The sequence below is a fragment of the Budorcas taxicolor genome, chromosome 3, assembly GCF_023091745.1.
Source record: "Budorcas taxicolor isolate Tak-1 chromosome 3, Takin1.1, whole genome shotgun sequence".
In the NCBI taxonomy this organism is placed as follows: Eukaryota; Metazoa; Chordata; class Mammalia; order Artiodactyla; family Bovidae; genus Budorcas; species Budorcas taxicolor.
In genome coordinates, this window is record NC_068912.1 from 35,982,220 (window position 1) to 36,006,572 (window position 24,353).

Genomic DNA, 24,353 nt, shown 5'->3' on the forward strand with positions numbered 1-24,353 from the left:
AATCAAGTGCTTTTGAGTGAAATGCACAGGTTAAATAAGAGGAGTTCTCAGATACCATCTGAAGATCTTAGAGGAAAAATGTGAATATTTCATCTAAGAATGTGTGTAAGATGCTCATTTCAGAATCTTAGGTACTCATTTATTCAGGTAAATTTCAAATAAATACTGTAGCAATGTTGTAGCACTAATCTGGTGGAGGTACCTTTCTCTTGTTTCCATCTACAGAATTCCACAAACCCTGAGGCTTATAAAACTTAATGCATCTGAAGGCATTCCCTTTGAATAAATCTTTTTGATCATGCTGGGACAGGAGAAAGGGTGGCCCTCATCCTGGGTAAAACAATGTCGCTACCTGACATTCACTAGAACTAAGAAGTTCTAGCATTCTTCTAAGGATGTGCCTGTATGTTTCTGCTAGTTTTCCACCTGAGCAAAATCATGATTTGTATCATGTCTTCTTGATCAAATCAGAATCTGATAACATTTCCTTTGGTTTAACAGATTCTGAGGTCTGATGGCTTAGAAGTACGAGATCCCTGTCACCTCTCAGAATAAAGCGCTTTTAAGAAAATAGAAAAGAATGAAATCTGTGGCAGATAATAGGCAACTAGTGCCTTGGCCTTCAGCCAAAAGTAATATATTTCTTACCTGACCTCCCCAAAAAATCCTAACAAAGAAAACTAAAATGTAAACGTTCTGTGATTAGTAATATGAACCCGAAATACAATAATCTGAGAATTTCAGAATAAAGACAAGTACTTTCTTTATCAAATCATTTTAGCATACACAATTATATCTGATTAAGAGTGGTATAATATTAGCATGTTTTTAATGGACTGGTATTTAGTTGCTAAAAATAATGAAAAGTACAGCAAGAAGTCAAACAAGAAGTAAGTGCTTTCACTTTTTTGCATCAGCATATAATTTGTGCATATTGGGAACCAAGAATGTGATGTGAGAAAATTCACATGTACCCTTTCAGTGTTATCTGTCGGCTATATTTTAGACTTTAGAATCTAGCTCAAAGAATGCATAACAGGATAATAATATTTTAAAAATAGGTCACGTAAGTTCTGCTAGGGCTAACATAATTAATGTAAACTTTTTTTAGTGTTTAGTTGACAGGTAAGATTTTTCATCAGGACTATAAGGATTCTTCTAGCAGTGCGAGTGAAGATCTTAGAAAGTAGCCTTCCTTTTCTTCTCATGCTATTATTAGATTATTGAGACAGATATCCTTGTAGAGCTTTGAACTGTAATTCAATATTACTTTACATTTATACTGTTAGATGTATATTCCCCCCCAGGGAAGATGATTTCACTTGATTTTATTTAAGTAATGAGAAATGGGCATATTTACAGAAAAGGAAGTGTGCTAATAATAAGTGGTTAATAATTTTCACACTGGTACAAAATAACGATACCAAAAAAGTGTTCTCCAGGCATTTAATATTCTTAAAAATTACACATTAGGGCTATTATGAAAAGAATTCATTTTCACATTGATTTTTTTTTAATGTAGCATCTATGTTTTAGTGACTCGCTTAGCTTCTGATTATAATAAGTGTAATTTTTATTTAATGTGTGAGTCTGCTAATAATCTCTACTTTGAATGGATAATTATAGTGAAATCTTATACTGGCCAATGTATTTGGAAACTTTAGCTTGGCATAAGGAAGAACTGTAGCAAGAGACTGTTAAGAAACATCTTTCACTCCGTACCTCCCCACTACCTTACACTTCATACTCCCTACTACGTTACCTCCCTACATACCTTACACTTTGTGAAAGTTGTATTCACTCTTAACACAGATGCTTATGTGATGTTTGGGAGTCTTTCTGAAAGTAAACAATGAAACCCTGCCCCCTCTCGGTTGGAGGTCTTTTTCCTCCATGGACCAGTTTGTCCTATTCTCTTCCCCTTTCAATAACAATGGTTATGAGTCTTTAATTTATACTTCATTCTCAAGGTAGGTCAGTTTTCAGTAGCCACAGGATCCATCTTCCTAACCTGGATGTTCTTCCAAATTCCCATTTTGGAGTGGACCTTCAGAAGCAACTTCTAGCTCTAGAAAGCAAGGTTGTCATTACATATCTATCAGTATTTAGTGTATGTATATATACTTTCAATCTATTCCTTAATGTAGGTTTTTCTGCCTTTTAAGTAGAGGAACCAAAGCCAGTTTCATATAGCAAATGAATCTTTCCTTGTTTTGTTGGTAAAATCAACAGAGAGAATTAGGTTTCTCCCAAAAGAGACAAGAAGGGATGTTCTTGGGCAATACAGATATTTCTTTTAGAGAAAGGCAAGGTAATAGATAATGAAGCTAGATATAAAATTAGGTTGGTTTGTTGTCCCCTCCCTCCCACCTCCCACTTCTTGGTAAATCAAAAGAAGTTTGAGAATGTTCTGAACACTGATCTGCCTGATCTCATGGAGGAGGGGGATCACCGAGAGCTCCTAGGGTGGCTACTTGATGGACCCCTCTCTTCCCCCTGAGATGGATCTTGTCCAGCTCTGTCTCAGGCTTTTGAGAATATAGGGTTTTGAGAATATATGTTGGAGAGAGGAGTATTTTAGATGGGATATGACAGAAGAACAATTGAAATTTGCATTTTGAAATTGTGTAAATTGTTCTAAACATTTCAAAATTTTTTAGACTATATGAAATATTTTTAGGTGCTTTTAAACTGTAATAGATCTCAAAGTCTCAAAATGCACTTGATCTAAGATGCTGAAATTTTCTCATTCTCTTTTTTTTTTTTTTCAATGCACCAAATCATAGTTCTGTTCCACTGCCTACTTTTCCTGTAGAACAGTTTGCTTTCAGGGTCACTGTTTTCCAATGACTTGCAGGAGGAAAAACTTAAAATATAGTAGTAGTACAGTACTTTAATAGAAAAAAATTTATCATTTACCTGATCTTATTAAGAAGAGCTGGCAAGAATACACAGGAGAACTGTACAAAAAAGATTTTCACGACCCAGATAATCACGATGGTGTGATCACTCACCTAGAGCCAGACATCCTGGAATGTGAAGTCAAGTGGGTCTTAGGAAGCATCACTACGAACAAAGCTAGTGGAGGTGATGGAATTCCAGTGGAGCTATTTCAAATCCTAAAAGATGATACTGTGAAGGTGCTGCACTCAGTATGTCAGCGAATTTGGAAAACTCAGCAGTGGCCACAGGACTGGAAAAGGTCAGTTTTCATTCCAATCCCAAAGAAAGGCAATGCCACAGAATGCTCAAACTACCACACAATTGCGCTCATCTCACACGCTAGTAAAGTAATGCTCAAAATTCTCCAAGCCAGTCTTCAGCAATACGTGAACCGTGAACTTCCAGATGTTCAAGCTGGTTTTAGAAAAGGCAGAGGAACCAGAGATCAAATTGCCAACATCTGCTAGATCATGGAAAAAGGAAGAGAGTTCTAGAAAAACATCAATTTCTGCTTTATTGACTATGCCAAAGCCTTTGACTGTGTGGATCACAATAAACTGTGGAAAATTCTGAAAGAGATGGGAATTTCAGACCACCTGACCTGCCTCTTGAGAAACCTTTATGCAGGTCAGGAAGCAACAGTTAGAACTGGACATGGAACACCAGACTGGTTCCAAATAGGAAAAGGAGTACGTCAAGGCTGTATATTGTCACCCTGCTTATTTAACTTATATGCAGAGTACATCATGAGAAATGCTGGGCTGGAGGAAGCACAAGCTGGAATCAAGATTGCCAGGAGAAATATCAATAACCTCAGATATGCAGATGACACCACCCTTATGACAGAAAGTGAAGAAGAACTAAAGAGCCTCTTGATGAAAGTGAAAGAGGAGAGTGAAAAGTTGGCTTAAAGCTCAACATTCAGAAAACGAAGATCATGGCATCTGGTCCCATCACTTCATGGGAAATAGATGGGGAAACAGTGGAAACAGTGCCTGACTTTGTTTTTCTGGGCTCCAAAATCACTGCAGATGATAATTGCAGCCATGAAATTAAAAGATGCTTACTCTTTGGAAGGAAAGTTATGACCAACCTAGATAGCATATTAAAAAGCAGAGACATTGCTTTGTCAACAAAGGTCCATCTAGTCAAGGCTATGTTTTTTCCAGTTGTCATGTATGGATATGAGAGTTGGACTATAAAGAAAGCTGAGCACCAAAGAATTGATGCTTTTGAACTGTGGTGTTGGAGAAGACTCTTGAGAGTCCCTTGGACTGCAAGGAGATCCAACCAGTCCATCCTAAAGGAGATCACTCCTGGGTGTTCATTGGAAGGACTGATGTTGAAGCTGAAACTCCAATACTTTGGCCACCTGATGCTAAGAGCTGACTCATTGGAAAAGACCCTGATGCTGGGAAAGATTGAGGGCAGGAGGAGAAGGGGACGACAGAGGATGAGATGGCTGGATGGCATCACTGACTCAATGGACATGGGTTTGGGTGGACTCTGGGAGTTGGTGATGGACAGAAAGGCCTGGCATGCTGTGGTTCATGGGGTTGCAAAGAGTCAGGCACAATTGAGCAACTCAACTGAACTGAACTGAGTTTCCACATTCAAAATATCATGAAATTAATAATAATGACAATAATAGTAAGCTTTGACCTAATAGTCCTTACTGTGTGTCAGGAACTGTTCCAAGCGCTTAACATGAATTAACATGTTTCTCACCATAAATGCTATGAAGTAAGTGGTATTAATATCCCCATTTTAACAGGTGAAGAAACAGGCATAGAGACTTTAACTTGCTCCCAATAAGATGCCAAGTGACAGGGAGGGTCTGAATTTGAACTTAGGCAGTCAGATTCTAGAATCCATACTCTAAATAATTGCGCTGTGTTCCCTATTTTAATCTTAACTTCAGGATGGTACAGAGTTGCTCTTGAACTCAAGTTCTCTTTTTCACTTTCTAAGTTAATATTTTTAAATAGTTCTAGCTTAGGGAGAGTAGGAATAAGACCCAACAAGTGAATTCCTGTCTTCTTTCCAAGCACTTTGACAGTAGGAAGAATAAGAGTCGTGTAAAGACAGTGTCTGTTGTACATTAAGAAAATGAAGGGAAATGTAGACAGTCAACAGCCATAAGACATTGGTCAGTATATATTTTCCTGTTTAAAATATAGTCATTCATATAGAGAGGTCCAAACATTGTATAAAATTTTAGAACTTTTTTTGAAGGCCGTTTTCTTCCAAGTTATTGGGTATGAACCTATAACTTACCATGTTTTCCCTTTTTGTGCTTGGCTATTAAGAAGCCCAGTGTGGTATTTTCTTCTCACTCACATTGAGTAAGGAGAGGCTCTCTTTATACTAGTTTTTTTTTCTCCCCCCAGTACAGCCATCCAGCTTGTTCAGTGTAGCTTCGATGCTGACTTAATGATCCTATTAGGCTTTAACAAATGCATTTTAAAAATAGTTGGGTTAAAAGCAAAGTTTATATTTTTAATAATTCTCCAATTTGCTTTTACCTGAGAAACCTTGACATCTGCATTGAGGCCCATTTAACTTATGAACAAAAACAACAGGGGGAACCCTAAGAAAAACCCATAGTTAATGTAAGCCTGGCAAAACCAATTCTGCTCTGAATGAAACCAGGGCCCCATACAGAGGCACAAACCCCAACACATGTAGAAAGAAAATTGCTCTTGTGCAAATCTGAATTATATTGTAATTATAGACTGAGCATTGCATTTAGTTATATAACAAAAGTGAAAATGAAGTTCCTATTAATTAGTGAGATTGCGATAGTTATTGGGTAGGAATGAATTTAATGCTTATAAAATCAAACATGTAACCACACATTTTCAAAGATTTAAAACTATTTTGTTTTGCATCTTATCTATAATTTTTATAATCACAATTTTTCTTATGGATTCCTTTTCTGTAATAAGAATTTACTTTCATGGTTTATAAGCTGCATGTCTATTTTGTTTCTTAAAGTAGTCAGATATCACTGATCCATAATTAAACTACCATAAATCTCATAATTAAACTACCATACCAAGCTCAAAATCAGAGCTTGAGATCTTTGTTTGGAGGTTGTATACTTTCTCCAGTCTCTGGTCTGTCAGGCTTAAATAAAGCTGCATTCGAATTTTGGAGATTAAAACTCTTTGCTGGGAGCATTTTCTAAGCAAAAATGGCTACCTAGGCTTTATTTTCATAATTCCTGTTTTATGACTGAAAAAAGTGAGTCATATAATCCTCAGAGATGGTGAATGAAAAGTATTTCTTTCCCATAGTGTCATATCAATGATTTAGCAAGTAGAAGACGTTAGAGAAACAAAAATTGTAAAAAGAAACTGGAATTGAGTGTTTTGATCAGATTTAGTAATACTCTTTTTTAAAAAATTTATAATGGAGTTTAGTTGATTTACAATGTTGTGTTAGTTTCTTCTGTACACAAATATCCACTCTTTTTTAGATTCTTTTCCCATATAGGGCGTTACAGAGCACTGAGTTCCTTGGGCTATACAGTAGGTCCTTATTAGTTACCTATTTTACAGTAGTGCTAAATGGAGGTAGTGCAGCATCTATCGGACTTCCAGAGTGCCGCAAAATAATACAATTTGATAACACAAAGTCTTTGTTTTGTCTTTCTGCATAGAAACGGACCAATGGACTCCGAAGAACCCCCAGACCGGTGGATCCAGGTGTGTGATTAAACATCTATAATTATTTCTTTAGTTAAGTGATTGTGAAAGTGTATGGGAATTACAGTAGAAAGTCAGACAGATTGTTGGCCTTTGTTCTTTGGAGTTTGGTGTATAATGTGTGACCAGGAGGTGACCGTCTACCGTGTAAATCATTTACCTAAGACAGTGTCATGTGACAAGTAACCATCAGTAGCACAGTCTTTCCACAGTCAGCAGTTGAGCTGGTTATTTGCTTCCTGAACAGCCTCAGGGTGCTTGGTTAATGCTCACAGTTCCAACACCCTTTCCCTGTTTCCTCCCAAACCTGGAAAAAAATCAACCAGCAAACTGGCACTTAAAAAAACAGCTTGCTCAGAGGGGTTGAGGGAGGTCATAAACTAGACAACTTTGTACTCTCCCCATTTGGGAAAATGCTTTTCTTTATTCTGTATCTATACTATTTTATCATAGAAGAATGAGTTTAAGGACTTTGTGAACAAGTGCCTTCTCTGGAGACCAATTTTTTGTCTGCAGAGAGCGTTCAGTTGTTTCTCGTTTAGTGTCATGAGGTTGACCCTGTCATTATTTTCATATAATTATTTTTCATCCATTAAGCAGTGCCTTCCACAATTAAGTTATCAAAGATTTGTTATATATGGTCATATATGAACTTGATAATAAATCAAGTGGAGCATGAAATATAGAGTAATCTTGCTGGAAAATAATCCAGATTATGTGTTTTGTTTTCCCATTGTAAACAGTGTTCACCTAGTTATAAAGTTTAGCTTTCAAAGCATTATAGCTTTTAACTGAAACCACACCCCTGGTAGCCATGCCAGTTTATGAGCTGTTTGAAAAGGTTTATAGGAGCTTTGTTGCCTCTGGCTAGAAATTGCCTCACTTGTGTCCTGAGATCAGTTTAAATCTTTTAAGTACAGAACAAAATTAAAGCCAGTTAAAAAAAAATAGGGGATCTGGCTTACTTTTTTCTTGGTTCTGACTTTCCCAAGACAATACTCTTTGTAGAGAAGACTCAGCAATAATATTTTAAAGTGACTTCTGCTCAATTTAGTAGGAGTATATGACTGTGAACATAATATTTTTCTTTATGTTGTACAAGTTATAGTATTTCTGTTTCTGTAAGTTGTCTAAACTTTATAAATATTATTTTAAAATATTTCCTTTTCTTCTCTGGTATTTTTATCTAATCTGTTTTCCCCCAACGAAATACACTTCTACATTTAAGGTGTGTCAGTAGGAATACATTTTTGGCTGTTAACAATGTACTTTATAGCTAAAATTTTTAGGAGCCCTTAAATTATTCAAAGGTAGGTGTAATGAACTTACTGATGATAAATATGGCAAAGTGGATCAATAGTAAACTATCTTACTTAATCCTAAAGATGATGGCTTTCTATAGGTATAACTCTTCTGGTATTTCTATTTGTCCAAAGTTTTTAGAATGTCATGAAGAATAAACTTTCAAACACAAAAGAAGTGGTGCCATATGCTATGTTTTTTTGGGGAAAAAAAAAAAAAAATATATATATATATATATAGCTTTCCGTTAGGTATATTTGAGTGCTTTCTCATTTTTTCTCACTTTCGAAAAGAAAGCAAACAGTTGATGATCTTCCCTGTTCTAGATACTGATGTAATAATAATTTTTCCCTATAGGGTGTCTTTTGATGTTGGGCTTGAATTATGTATTTATAGAGTTGGTTGTCTTTTATATCCTTACTCTCTCTGTTTCTTTCTATTACTTTCTGTTGGCAAGTTGGAAAGCTTTTTTGTTCAAAATAAACCCTAGTTTGACAGCTATCAAACTGTCTTACTCTGAGGTGATCCTCATGTAACTATTGTTAAGAAGATTTTCACAGTTGTGTGGAAGATACTCCACTATGGAATATTTAAACAAGGGATCAATAAGATTGAGATTTCCTAAGTATGGACAAACTGCTTCCCAAGAGCATTATTTGCTATCAGTGTTTCTACTGATAGGTATAAAGACTGAAAGGTCCTTTTATCTTTTAGCTATTTTATTTTCCAAAGTGTTAGCACATAGACTGCTTTCTAGGGACTCACTTAGGGTGACTTGTAGGAAAAAAATGGTTAAAAAATTTTTGGAGGACAGATGTAACTACTTCACCAGATTCAAATTTCAGAGCTATATACAAGGGTATATTAGACCATTTGTTTTGGAAAGGAACTTAATGCATAGTTCTTTGGATAGTAGTCTTACGGAACCAACTTTGGTCCACTCACCCTAGAGTGTTAGAGCCAATCTGCTGACACCAGACTCTGTTGAAGTAAAGTACACTGTTTATGGCAGACACCAAGCAAGGATAACAGGCAGCTCATGCTGAAAAGACCTGAACTCCCAAATGGCTTTCAGGAAAGGGATATTAAAAGCAGTTGTGAGGGAGAAGGCTGCAGAGTGTATGATCAGCTTGTGCATAATTCTCGGAAAGGCTGGCATCAAGTTGAAGTTTCAAATATCATCAGCTTTCTGATTTAACCAGTGTAGGATCTGTGTTCTTATGGTCAGTGTTTTCATCTGGAGGGTATCTGCTTCCTGTAAAAACAACTTAGGAATGTGTGTCAGCCCTTATTCTCTATCTTTCAGAGAACTTTGAGTTCAGTGATTCTGTCACATGGCAGATTTATAGTCCAAATTATTAGCAGTTCCCAAACCCAACAGTTATTCTTTGTTTCTGCACCTTCACATTTCCTAATCATTAACTCTTGAGCCAGCCTTTGAGATTCAGAGGAGGCGTGGGAAACTAAAGCAAAAGCCTTTTATGTCAAAGGATAAGGACACAGGGGATTGCTTGTAGTTTTCAGTTCAGTTCAGTTCCGTTCAGTTCCTCAGTTGTGTCCGACTCTTTGCGACCCCATGAATCACAGCACGCCAGGCCTCCCTGTCCATCACCAGCTACTGGAGTTCACTCAGACTCACGTCCATCGAGTCCGTGATGCCATCCAGCCATCTCATCCTCTGTCATCCCCTTCTCCTCCTGCCTCCAATCCCTCCCAGCATCAGAGTCTTTTCCAACGAGTCAACTGTTCGCATGAGGTGGCCAAAATACTGGAGTTTCAGCTTTAGCATCATTCCTTCCAAAGAACACCCAGGGCTGACCTTCTTCAGAATGGATTGGCTGGATCTCCTTGCTGTCCAAGGGACTCTCAAGAGTCTTCTCCAACATCACAGTTCAAAAGCATCAATTCTTCAGCGCTCAGCCTTCTTCACAGTCCAGCTCTCACATCCATACATGACCACTGGAAAAACCATAGCCTTGACTAGACAGACCTTAGCCAGCAAAGTAATGTCTCTGCTTTTGAATATGCTATCTAGGTTGGTCATAACTTTCCTTCCAAGGAGTAAGCATCTTTTAATTTCATGGCTGCAATCACCATCTGCAGTGATTTTGGAGCCCCCAAAAAATAAAGTCTGACACTGTTTCCACTGTTTCCCCATCTATTTCCCATGATGTGATGGGACCAGATGCCATGATCTTCGTTTTCTGAATGTTGAGCTTTAAGCCAGCTTTTTCACTCTCCACCTTCACTTTCATCAAGAGGCTTTTTAGCTCCTCTTCACTCTCTGCCATAATGGTGGTGTCATCTGCATATCTGAGGTTATTGATATTTCTCCCGGCAGTCTTGATTCCAGCTTGTATTTCTTCCAGTCCAGCTTGTAGTTTTAGGAGATGCTTAACAGGTATTTGTTAAATGAATTAATGAATGACTATATACTTCTTCTGCATGCACCAACTCCTTTATTTTTTAAATTCCTCCTGCCCACCAAAATTTCCTAATACCTCTTTACTCTTTCTTTATTCCTGTGCTTCCTGTTCTCTATACCATGACAATAAGAATCTGTTTTCTTTCTTATTGACTTGTTCACATTAAAAATTTTTTGTATGAATGGAATTGCATAGTATGTACCCTGTTTTGTCTTGTTTCTTTTACTTAGACTGATTAATTTGGAGTTCATCTGTATTTTAATCAAAAGTTCATTCCTTTGTGTTCCATGCGTATTGATATAACACAACGTGTTTATTGTGTTTATCCATTCTCCTATTGATGACATTGGGGTTGCTCTCAGTTTTTCATTCTTACAAATAAAATTGCTATGAACAAGTTAAAAGAAAAATTCCTCCTGCTGATAAATTGGACCAATATCTGAAAGAATAAGGAATAATCCAGTAAGAGGAAGCATGGTCCTGAGCAGCATTGCCTAGGGTGGGGACCAAGCTTAGCTGTTTACTTTCTGTTGATGTTTGGCAATTTGGTTCTTCTCTGTGCTGTAGTTTACTGATCTGTAAAAGGAGGTTAATAATAGTACCTACTTACAAAGTTGTTGTGAGCTTTACATTGTGATAAAATGTTGCGTACATTTTACTGTATACATGAAAAGTATTTTTAAAAGATGACTTTGTGTTACAGTGTATTATTTAACATTGAACATTTTGTCATGTGTAGGAGAATTGAAAGTGTTTGCCAGTTATTTCTTTATAAAGAAATCCAGAATTTTATGTTGAATCCTCAGTGAGGCTAAAAGTTACTTTTTCACAGTCCTTTTCAGATTTGCTATCATTGCCTACTTATCTGATGGCTTCCATGATATTTTGCTTATATTTAATAAGAGACACAATCAGCAGTGGTAGTTGAGAGATTGATGGTGAAGTCAGTAGTGTTTGTGATTATAATAAACAAAGAAAAACTCACTAGGTTAAAGGTGTATATTGTGGTGCTGTGCTCAGTCATGTCCAGCTGTTTGTGACTCTTTGGCCTGTAACCCAACAGGCTCCTCTGTCCATAGGATTTTTCAGCAAGAATGCTGGAATGGGTTGCCGTTTCCTCCTCCAGGGGATCTTCCCAACTCATGTCTCCTGCAGCGGCAGGCAGGTCTTTACCTGCTGAGGTGGAGTTCTGTTCAAACGATGAAAGATGTGAGATACAGATTTGCATTGTGTCTTTTTTGCACATTTAAAGTATTCACTTTTTATTATTATAGTTAATTTTACAGGTAGTATTTACAGATATGGCTTTGCAGTCCAGTTTACTTTTTCTTATCTTCTATTATGTGCTAAGAAATTTTATCAATTTATGATCTTGACTGCATTTATTATTAGTAATGCAATAGATGCAGTTTCTGGTAGTTCTTTGGTTTTTTAAATATAGCAGAGTATTTTCATCAGATTGTACTTTTCTTCCTGAGACAGATGTTGGTTTCAGGAAAACAGCACTTGTAAGAGACAGATCAATTATTTCAGGAACACGGAGGTGCTAGGCTTTTTCAAGAACATGAGATCATAAATCTCAAGAAAATCTGAGCACTGGTGTAATATTTTTCACCTAAAGTGGCACCCAAGGTCATAGTTACCAATTAAATTTTAATACTGAGTTTAATATTTCCTTTTGAGCGCAGAAGATAAAAATTTATTTTAGTTCACATGTGGTGACTCTGTATACCAGGACATGTGTTCCTTTAATCAACTCCATGATTTTAGACTATTGAAAAATTATCTCATATTTGTGGAACTCATAGCATCTTATATTTAAGTGCACAGTCACTAGGTTTTTAAAAAGTCAGTCCTTTGTTCTTTGTCACACTGCCTAAAGATCAGAGGGAGATGGGAAATGTTTCAGTTCAGTCGCTCAGTTGTGTCCGACTCTTTGCGACCCCATGGACTGCAGCACGCCAGGCTTCCCTGTCCATCACCAACTCCAGGAGCCTACTCAAACTCATGTCCATTGCGTTGGGGATGCCATCCACCCATCTTATCTTCTGTCATCCCTTTCTTCTCCTTCCTTCAATCTTTCCCAGCAGCAGGGTCTTTTCCAATGAGTCAGTTCTTCGCATCAGGTGGCCACAGTATTGGAGTTTCAGTTTTAGCATCAGTCCTTCCAATGAATATTCAGGATTGAGTTCCTTTAGGATTGATTGGTTGGATCTCCTTGCAGTCCAAGGGACTCTCAAGAGTCTTCTCCAACACAAGAGTTCAAAAGCACCAATTCTTCGGCACTCAGCTTTCTTCACAGTCCAACTCTCACATCCATACATGACTACTGGAATAACCATAGCTTTGTTTAGGGGTAGCATTTTCCTTCTGATCTTAAGTTACTTATATGATTTGTGATAGCTTTGAATAGTAGATGAATAGAGTTCTTTCTGAGAACTCTTGCATCTCATGTACTCATTGTTAACCTCTTAATTACAAAGAGGAAAAAATGGCTTAGAAACATTGTCTTTTTTCATTCACTGAAGAGATGTTTTACTGCTTCTGAGCAGACATCTTCAGAGATGGTCATTTTCTCTTACAGGTGGATAAGATTGATAAATAATGCCATTCCAATTTGTTCCTGTATGAAGAAAGGGATTCAAGAAATCTTTTTTATATTACCAACTTTGTGTTTTATATAACAATAAATACCAGTCATAACATTGATTATAAAACATGGCCCCTCCCACAATTTATATTCTGCTTAAGGAAGGAATAGATACAGGCAGAAAGTCTTGATTCCATATATGCATGCAGATGAGAGTGTATATATATATATATATATTATTTTAATATCTTTTTTATACTCTGATTCATTACGGTATGGCATAGTGTCATAAAAACAATTAGGAAATAGTCTGGTAAACATATAAAAAGATCTAATTAAATCATCAGTGCCAGAAAGCAAAAAGAACTGGAGAAGAAAGGAGAAAATATAGGCTAAGATTGCTTTTGAGCTGAGTTGTCTATATATGTTTTCATTTATATAAAATATTTTTCATGCTGTTTTTTTACATTGAATTACAATTTAATACATTTTCTGTTAATGTTTTCATTTCAAAGTATTGGTAAACTCATTTCAAATCTAAACAAAATTGTTGATTCCCTTTAGGTTTGCTTTTAAACATGATGCCAGTTTCTCAATAGAGAAATTTTATCTTCTCAATTACCAAATAGAAAACACTGATGAGAAAAATAGCAGCCCAGGATTTTTTTTGAAGTATTGATCTAAAAATGCATTTTTCTTTGTTTTTGGAAGGAGACAAATGTATACCATTAAAGGTTTTAAGTGAAATTTTGTGTATGTGTGCTTAGTTGCTCAGTCATGTCCAACTGTTTCCAATCCCATGGACTGCAGCTGGCCAGGCTCTTCTGTCCATGGGAATTCTCCGGGCAAGAATACTGGAGTGCGTTGCCATGCCCTCCTCCAGGGGATCCTCCCAACCCAGGGCTCAAACCCAGGTCTCCTGCTTTGCAGGCAAATTTACCAACTGAGCCACCAGGGAAGCATTTGTCTATAGTAAATAAGTAATAAAATGTCTGTAGATTACTATATTTCCATAATAGTCAGTCATACCCACTTCTGTCTTTTCTGTCACCTCTAAAAAGAATTTCCCATCAAACATAAATCCTCATCTAAATATGGGGAGCATACTTGTAAATGTGTAAAAATATATTTCACATTGAAAGAATGAACTTGGGGAAAAAAACTGGGACAATAGAACCCAGTGATTAAGATTCACTGCAGAGAAATGAGAAATCCAAATTGTGCATGAGTGCTGGGGAGCCTGCTCTCGTTTTTTAAATAGCTGATTTCCTCATGCTTCTGTTAAACCACAGACAATACGACTAGTTTTGTACAAGGCATTTGATCCCCTTGTAGTTATTTTCGGGACTGCCTTTCTAATTCCCTTTACCATGATGATATTTTTCTAAAACGTATATTACAGTTCCTTCTTCACATCTTTTTTTGGTTTGGGGAGGACTTATTTTTCCCTTTGAAAGCTCATTCCAAACTCACAAAGGGTCATGATTGCTATTATCTGGCAGGTTTGCCCACACCTTTGGGCAAAGCAAAAGCCCAGTCATTTCTATGGCTCAGGTACCTCCAGCGAAGGAAAAAAAGGGCAAAGTGAATGTTTGAATATTGTTTACAGGGCGCTTTAGGTGGGTAATACAGCATTAGTTATGTGATTATTGAAATTACAAAACATTTGGAGTGTAATATATAGAACCTACTTCTGGATCATTTATGCAGTTCTAACTCATAATTTCTATCATGACAATAGTTGAAGTGAAGTTGCTCAGTCATGTGTGACTCTTTGCAGTCCCATGGACTGTAGCCTACCAGGTTCTTCCATTCGTGGAATTTTCCAGGCAAGAGTACTGGAGTGGGTTGCCATTTCCTTCTCCAGGGAATCGTCCCGACCCAGGGAACAAACCAGGTCTCCTGCATTGCAGGCAGACGCTTCACTGTCTGAACCACCAGGAAAGCCCTGTGATAGTAGTTATGTCCTAGAAAATAAAGTGTGTATCTATTACATATTTAGAAAAATATTCTGAAAAGGAAGTATTGAACCTGATGATCTGCTTTTTAACATTTAGCATTGAGAAATCATTCTTTACTTAGAAGATCAGGTATGGCCTGAACTTTTTTAGTGAACCTGTGGCCCTCGTAGTCAAATACTATCCCATTTCAGAAGCAAAAGAACATGCCATGTAATGCTAAGTAGGCAAAGAAATGTCACAAATTTCTTATGAACCAACAGCTTCTGAGAACCAGGTAATCTTGTTCCAGAACTTTAGTCTGAAGTAAGGTAAATGAAAGGAAGCAGTTGAGTCAAAAGTATTGGCTTCAAACAGTAATATTTGATACAAGTAATATCTGCCTGATGCAATGAAAGAGGATATTGATAAAGGAATCCTTAGTATCATAACTGTTTATAATCTTATAGTCCTTCTAAACACAAATAGTGAGAAAGGTTATCACATTAATTAGAACACTGGAATGCAATTTGTGGAATTTCTGTCAAAATGACTCATATTGGCAGTTATTTACCTTTTTGTGTATTCCAATCAAGTCAATTTTTAAATTTTTTAATTTGAATGAAAAGAAAAGCTTATGTTAGGTTCAAAAAAATTTTTTTTACAAATACCTTTTCTTTTGAGATTCATTTTTTTTCTGCAGCAATATTAGAAATATATGGAAGTTTTCCTGTCTTTGAGGACCTTGAAATTTTGTTGAAGAGATAGGCCATACAAACGTATACCTGTCGAACAGTAATATTGTGTGGTATATGAGAACCCACCAAAGTGGATATAGCTGGTTATGAATGGTTTCATTGACCAGAATGGCAAGATAGGGGAGACACATTATGGAATAAAGAAGGGCACAAGCCGAGGAGACAAGATAACTGACAAGTACATCAATCAAAGTGCATTTATATAGAACTGCTCTTGAGAAACCTGTATGCAGGTCAGAAGCAGCAGTTAGAACTGGACATGGAACAACAGACTGGTTCCAAATAGGAAAAGGAGTGCATCAAGGCTGTATATTGTCACCCTGCTTATTTAACTTATATGCAGAGTACATCATGAGAAATGCTGGACTGGAAGAAATACAAGCTGGAATCAAGATTGCCGGGAGAAATCTCAATAATCTCAGATATGCAGATGACACCACCCTTATGGCAGAAAGTGAAGAGGAACTAAAAAGCCTCTTGATGAAAGTGAAAGAGGAGAGTGAAAGAGTTGGCTTAAAGCTCAACATTCAGAAAACGAATATCATGGCATCCGGTCCCATCACTTCATGGGAAATAGGTGGGGAAACAGTGGAAACACTGTCAGACTTTATTTTTTTGGGCTCCAAAATCACTGCAGATGATGATTGCAGCCATGAAATTAAAAGACGCTGACTCCTTGGAAGGAAAGTTATGACCAACCTAGATAGCATATTGAAAAGCAGAGACATTACTTTGCCAACAAAAGTCCGTCTAGTCAAGGCTATGGTTTTTCCAATGGTCGTGTATGGATGTGAGAGTTGGACCGTGAAGAAAGCTGAATGCCGAAGAATTGATGCTTTTGAACTGTGGTGTTGGAGAAGACTCTGGAGAGTCCCTTGGACTGCAAGGAGATCCAACTAGTCCATTCTGAGGGAGATCAGCCCTGGGATTTCTTTGGAAGGAATGATGCTAAAGCTGAAACTCCAGTACTTTGGCCACCTCATGCGAAGAGTTGAGTCATTGGAAAAGACTCTGATGCTGGGAGGGATTGGGGGCAGGAGGAGAAGGAGATGACAGAGGATGAGATGGCTGGATGGCATCAGGGACTCGATGGACGTGAGTCTGAGTGAACTCTGGGAGTTGTTGATGGACAGGGAGGCCTGGCGTGCTGCGATTCATGGGGTCACAAAGAGTCGGACATGGCTGAGCGACTGAACTGAACTTACAGATATTTAAATAAAGCTATCAGTCTCTTACTGGGTTTGATATTCTCTAATGCTGACCTCAATGCTGTATCACCCAGTGTGCTCATTTGTCAAGAGGAATAAACTCATTGTAGACCATGGACATAATAAGATGGTTCTACTTATAGTTTTTCGACTTTACAACAGTGATGTGAAACTGTCGTGTATTCCGTAGAAACCGTACTCCCAATGTTGAATTCTGTTCTTTACCCAGCTAGTGCTGTGTGCCATGGTACTCTCAGTATGTTGGGCAGAGGCAGTGAGCTCAACTCCCAGTCAGCCACATGATCACAGAGTGAACAACTGAGACACTTACACTATTCTGTTTGACTTTTAGCCTAGTATTCGATGAATTGCATGAGATGTTCAACATGTTATTGTGAAATAGGTGTTGTGTTAGATGATTTTGCCAAACTATAGGCTAATGTAAACATTCTGAGCACATTTAAGGTAGGCTAGACTAACCTATGATGTTCAATAGCTTAGGTGTATTAAGTGCATTTTCAGCTTACGATGTTTTCAGCTTACAATGTTTTCAGCTTATGATGGGTTTGTCAGGATGTGAGCCCTTCATAAGAGAAGAAGCTATAGTTTAAGGGACAAAAAAGAGTAGAGGATTTACTGACTTCAGTAACTAAAGGTGAGTGTGTTTGGCTTCAGGTAGAGTTAGATCCAGGGGCTCAAATGATATCATCAAGTTTCATTTCTCCTTGTGTCTGTTTTCCTTTTTTCTCTGTTGATTTTCTGTTGTCGGGCACCTCAGGCAGGTTTGTCTCATTTGGAAGCAAAGTTGGCCACTAGCAGCTCTTCATTCCCCACAGCTAGTAATCCCATAAAAAATGGAATACCTTTCCCCCAATAAATCTAACAAAATTCCCAAGGTGTCTTTAACTGGCTTGGCCCAGATCTCTGCTCATCTCTGAGGCCATGGCAGCAGCCAGGATACCTGTGATGAGCCGCCAGGCGTCTGTGTGCACCTCCAGCCTGGGGAGAGAGGCTGACTCAGTCTGTTCACTTGAATTTGTTTTCAGTAAGAAAGAACAGCTATGCTTACAAAAGAAGGGGGAAAGGAAAGGTGAGAAGTTTTGTTTGAGCTGATTATAATGTAGGTCTGTTACTGTGTCTGTTATTGTGAATTTCATTGGGCATATTGTGGCTGGGTTTCCCACCTATCCTGCCTTGACCTTTTTCCATTTGTAGCCTCTTCTATTTGACTGATTTTTATCAATAATATCAGACAAAATAAACCCTGAGGAATGTACCTAAAATGCCAACTGGAGATTCTTGAAAAAGCCTCATTCCTAGGGGACTAGCTCAGTGGTAGAGCTCATTCTTAGCATGCATGAGGCCCTGGGTTCAATCCCCAGTACCTCCATCTTCATATTGGGCTTCCCTGTAGCTCAGACAGTAAAGAATCTGCCGGCAATGGAGGAGACCTGGGTTCGATTCCTGGGTCAGGAAGATCCCCTGGATAAGGGAATGACAAGCTGCTCTGGTAGTCTTGCCTGGAGAATCCCATGGACAGAGGAGCCTGGTGGGTTACAGTCCATGGGGGTCTCAAAGAGTCAGACACTACTGAGTGACTTAACTACTACTACTCGTAGCTTTAGTTTGCAAGGATAACAAAAGTGTTCTTGCATCACAGTATCTTCTTATAACCCCGACTTTCCATCTAAAATATCGAGGTGATATTCCCCTTTAGATAGAGATACTCTGTTTCCATAAGGAGATAATCCTTTGTTCCACTATTACCTATGTACATGTTAATGTAGATTGGCCCATCAAATCACAGAGAACTAAGGAAACAAGATCTTACACAGCATGTTTTGTGGAGGCAGGTGAGATGAAAGGTCCTCTTCACCCTGGAGGGTCAGGATGAGAGTGCTAGAGAGCCAGAGAATGCAGTCCTTGAGTCATTAAGTTTAGGCCATAACCTGGCTCTCTGGGAATAAAGGGTTATGGGGAAGGAAGGAGAAGGAAGACTTTTTTCTAGTTTTGTCTGTACAGTCATGTCCCTTGGTATCCACAAGGGATTGGTTCTGGGATCCTCCACAGATAACTAAAATATGTGTATGCTCAAATCCCTTATAGAAAATGGCGTAGCATAGTCAGTCCTCCCTATCTGTGGGTTCCGCATCCACAGATGGGGAGGCTGACTGTATTGGGCACTTTCACTCGCGTGAGCATCTCTAATCTTCAGAGGTAGCCCTGGGCCACCGTTTAGTCTGAGCACTCTACAGAGGCATAGATGTGGGTTTGTGTCCTGCCCCTCCACTTACTAGTTGTATAATCTTGGACCCATAAACCTGTTTTATCATCTCTAAAATGTGGGGTAATAGTAACAACTCCTTCTCCTGTCACTGTAAAGATTAAATGAGATAATAGGTAAGGCATTTATCAGTAAGAGTTAGCACATAGTAAGCGCCCTGTAAGTGATAGTGGTGGTGGTAGTTGTTACTAATACTTAAACACTCCATCTTTATACTGGGCTTCCGTAATCAATAGTATTGATTTTCTATTGCTGTGTAACAAATTACTGTACAAATAGAACATGTTTATTTAATTCCACGCTTTCTGTGGGTCAGAAGTCTGGGCATGGTTTTACTGGGTCCTCTGCTTCAGAGTTTCTCCTAAGACCTCACTCAGGGTGTTAGCTAGGGCAATATCTCATCTGAAGGCTCAAGTCGGCCCCAGCTTCCTTATGTACTTGTTGGCAGGATTCAGGTCCTTATGGGCTCTGGGACTGACATCTTCGGCCCCCAGCTTGCTGTTGGCCAGAAACTGTCCTCAGTTCTCAGCCCACAGGCCTCCCCAGGATGGCTCTTGTTTCCTCAAAGTGTGTAAGCCAGTAAGGTGATGGAGTCTCCGAGAAGGATGGAGAATTAAGTCTTCTATGACATGATCATGGAAATAACATCCCATCACCTTTCTGTCAGCCAGAGGCAAGTCTCAGGTCTTGCCTAGTTTCAGGGGAGGGTATTAAACAAGCATGTGAATACAAAGAGGCAAGAATTGTTGGGATTCATCTTGGAGTCTGTCTGTCTGTTACGAATTCTAGGAAGGAGAGACTGTTAAAGGTGGAGGGAACCAAAGCTCTGAGAGGTTAAGTAATTTACCCAAGGTCACACAGCACCTGGCTGGTACCATGACGTAATTGCAGTTTGGATCCAGATACCTCATTCTTCTAGAGATCTTCTGGGTACCCTGTTTATGCCAACTTTTGGACAGGGAAAAGCTTATTTCCTGAAGTTTAGCCATGTAGTTCAGTGCAAATTAGCAATGTGATCTGGTCTGTTTTGCAGAGTTCATTAGTGGCTGCTGTTACAAAGCAGATTTATGGCTGATTTTACTTTCTGCATTGTTAATTTTGAAAATGTTAAGCTGAAATTGCTACAGTATTTCAATTAATTTGGACGATTAAAACTTAGCACCAGAAGAATCCTTAGCAGAAGATAAGGCAGATAATTAGAGATTCTGAAACAAACAACTGTAGACACTGGCACTGAAACATGCTGGGTGGATGACACCCAGCAGAATTCACTCTGCTTAACAGTCTTGAAATGGAAAGAATGATTTCTGGCAGTCTAAATATTAAACTTGAATGCAATTGATTTTTTTAACAGCCATTTTAAGGAGTTAACTGTTTAACTTGATGTGTGAATTTTTTAGTAGCATGCAATTCTGAAAAACTGCATTCACATTATTTTGGAATGTTGTCTTTTGTATAACTGTAGTAGTGACAAATTGTATTTTTCATGTCATGATATTTCATACTTTTTATATTGATTTGATTTTTAAATTTAAAGGTGAGGTAGCACATGCTTTTTTTGTTTGTTTGATGACACTCAAACTGAGGTAAATCAGAGTTCTAACCCTTATACACTGTTGGGAATGTAAGTTGCTGCAACCACTATGGCAAACAGTATGGAGGTGCCTTAAAAACTAAACATAGAACTACCATATGACCCAGCAGTCCCAGTCCTTGGCATATATCTGGAAAACAAAAACACTAATTTGAAAAGGTACATGCACCCCAATGTTCACAGAAGCACTATTTACAACAGCCAGACTATCGAATCAACTCAAATGCTATCAACTGATGAGTGGAAAAGGAAGCAGTGATATTAATATGGGTTTCCCTGGTGGCTCAGATGGTCAAGAATCAGCCTGCAGCATACAAATGAATATTATTTGACCATAAAAAAGAATGAAATTCTGCCACTTGCACAAATGTGGATGGACCTAGATAATATTATGCTTAGTGAAATAAGTCAGGCAAGGGCAAATACTGTATGATATCATTGATCTGTGGAATCTAAAATATAAATGGGTGTATACAAAAACCAGAGTAGACTCACAGATATAGTGGTTACCAAAGGTGACAAGGAAGGGGAGATGGACAAATTAGGGGTATGGGGTTTAGAAATACAAACTACTCTATATAAAACAGGTAAACAACAAGGATATACTATGTAACATAGGGAGTTATAGCCATTATTTTATAGCAATTTTAATGAAGGGTAACCTGTAAAAATACTCAATCACAGTCATATACAACTGAAATGAATATGTTAATGTAAAGGAATTATTCTTCAGTTGAAAGCGTTTTACACTTTGAAAACTTTGTATTTTAAAAATTCAGATAACATAAGGAGGCATAGAAGAGTTTCCTGGACAAATTGCCTGTAATCCCCTCACTTTGGTAATGACCCTTCACACTATTGTTTTGTTATATACTTTTTCTAATACTGATTTTCTTTGTGTGTAGCCATATGTTTATAAAATGTCTGTATTTTCAACTTAGTGTCCTGCTTTTATCACTTGACTTTGTTTCATGAGCATATTTATTTATTCATTTGTTTGTTCAACCATTTGACAAGTATACAGGTTTTGTGTAAAGTTTACAAGGATGAAGAGGATGTATTTTCCCACACACAAAACACCATGTCATGGAGCAAAGATAATAGGGTATGATTTGAGATCAGGGCCTATGCTTAAAGGGACACATACCTTAGATACTTGAACATCAGGAAGTGGTGTCTAAACTGAAACCCAGGATATCAGTAGCTGAGGGGAGGGGAGGAGGGGCGAGAGAACATGAATGGAGACAAAAGGGTTGCTCTAGCAAAGGTCATATTTATCCAAATTTTTCTGACTTATTATTTATTTCTATAAAGTTTTAAATTTTCATGTGGTCATAGTTATTTTATTTATGGGTTTTTGTTGTTGTTGTTGTTGTTGCTTTTATGCTTAGAAAACTCTCCCATTCTGAATTTTGTTAAATATATTAGTTCAGTTCAGTTCAGTCGCTCAGTCATGTCCGACTCTTTGCGACCCCATGAATCACAGCACGCTAGGCCTCCCTGTCCATCACCAACTCCCGGAATTCACTCAAACTCACGTCCATCGAGTCGGTGATGCCATCCAGCCATCTCATCCTCTGTCGTCCCCTTCTCCTCCTGCCTCCAATCCCTCCCAGCATCAGAGTCTTTTCCAATGACTCAACTCTTCGCATGAGGTGGCCAAAGTACTGGAGTTTCAGCTTTAGCATCATTCCTTCCAAAGAAATCCCAGGGCTGATCTCCCTCAGAATGGACTGGTTGGATCTCCTTGCAGTCCAAGGGACTCTCCAGAGTCTTCTCCAACACCACAGTTCAAAAGCATCAATTCTTTGGCAGTCAGCTTTCTTCACAGGCCAACTCTCACATCCATACATGACCACAGGAAAAACCATAGCCTTGACTAGACGGACCTTTGTTGGCAAAGTAATGTCTCTGCTTTTCAATATGCTATCTAGGTTGGTCATAACTTTCCTTCCAAGGAGTCAGCGTCTTTTAATTTCATGGCTGCAATCACCATCTGCAGTGATTTTGGAGCCCCCCAAAAATAGAGTCTGACACTGTTTCAACTGTTTCCCTATCTATTTCGCATAAAGTGATGGGACCGGATGCCATGATCTTCGTTTTCTGAATGTTGAGCTTTAAGCCAACTTTTTCACTCTCCACTTTCACTTTCATCAAGAGGCTTTTTAGTTCCTCTTCACTTTCTGCCATAAGGGTGGTGTCATCTGCATATCTGAGGTTACTGATATTTCTCCCAGCAATCTTGATTCCAGCTTGTACTTCTTCCAGTCCAGCATTTCTCAGGATGTACTCTGCATATAACTTAAATAAGCAGGGTGACAATATACAGCCTTGACATACTCCTTTTCCTATTTGGAACCAGTCTGTTGTTCCATGTCCAGGTCTAACTGTTGCTTCCTGACCTGCATAAAGGTTTCTCAAGAGGCAGGTCAGGTGGTCTGATATTCCCATTTCTTTCGGAATTTTCCACACTTTATTGTGATCACACAATCAAAGGCTTTGGCATAGTCAATAAAGCAAATATTGATGTTTTTCTAGAACTCTCTTCCTTTTTCCATGATCCAGCGGATGTTGGCAATTTGATCTCTGGTTCCTCTGCCTTTTCTAAAACCAGCTTGAACATCTGGAAGTTCATGGTTCACATATTGCTGAAGACTGGCTTGGAGAATTTTGAGCATTACTTTACTAGCGTGTGAGATGAGTACAATTGTGCAGTAGTTTGAGCATTCTTTGGCATTGCCTTTTTGGGGATTGGAATGAAAACTGACCTTTTCCAGTCCTGTGGCCACTGCTGAGTTTTCCTAATTTGCTGGCATAATGAGTGCAGCACTTTCACAGCATCATCTTTCAGGATTTGAAATAGCTCAACTGGAATTCCATCACCTCCACTAGCTTTGTTTGTAGTGATGCTTCCTAAGGCCCACTTGACTTCACCTTCCAGGATGTCTTGCTCTAGGTGAGTGATCACACCATCATGATTATCTGGGTCTTGAAGATCATTTTTGTACAGTTCTTCTGTGTATTTTTTTTAATTTTACTTTATTTTACTTTACAATACTGTATTGCTTTTACCATACATCAACATGAATCTGCCATGAGTGTACACGTGTTCCCAATCCTGAACCTGCCTCCCATCTCCCTCCCCATACCATCTCTCTTCTGTGTATTCTTTCCACCTCTTCTTAATATCTTCTGCTTCTGTTAGGTCCATACCATTTCTGTCCTTTATCGAGCCCATCTTTGCATGAAATGTTCCCTTGGTATCTCTAATTTTCTTGAAGAGATCTCTAGTCTTTCCCATTCTGTTGTTTTCCTCTATTTCTTTGCATTCATCACTGAGGAAGGCTTTCTTATGTCTTCTTGCTATTCTTTTGAACTCTGCATTCAGATGCGTATATCTTTCCTTTTCTCCTTGGCTTTTCGCTTCTCTTCTTTTCACAGCTATTTGTAAGGCCTTCCCAGACAGCCATTTTGCTTTTTTGCATTTCTTTTCCTTGGGGATGGTCTTGATCCCTGTCTCCTGTACAGTGTCACAAACCTTTGTCCATAGTTCATCAGGCACTCTATCTATCAGATCTAGTCCGTTAAATCTATTTCTCAC

At 38.3% G+C, this 24,353-nt stretch overlaps 1 protein-coding gene across 1 annotated transcript in view; it reads left to right on the plus strand.

Moving 5' to 3' along the window:
- VAV3 (vav guanine nucleotide exchange factor 3) overlaps nucleotides 1–24,353 on the plus strand; it is a 425,860-nt gene that overhangs the window by 280,288 nt on the left and 121,219 nt on the right. Inside the window, exon 19 of the mRNA XM_052637052.1 lies at nucleotides 6,608–6,653. Coding sequence (XP_052493012.1) covers nucleotides 6,608–6,653 — 46 coding nt within the window. The remainder of the gene's footprint in view (nucleotides 1–6,607; nucleotides 6,654–24,353) is intronic.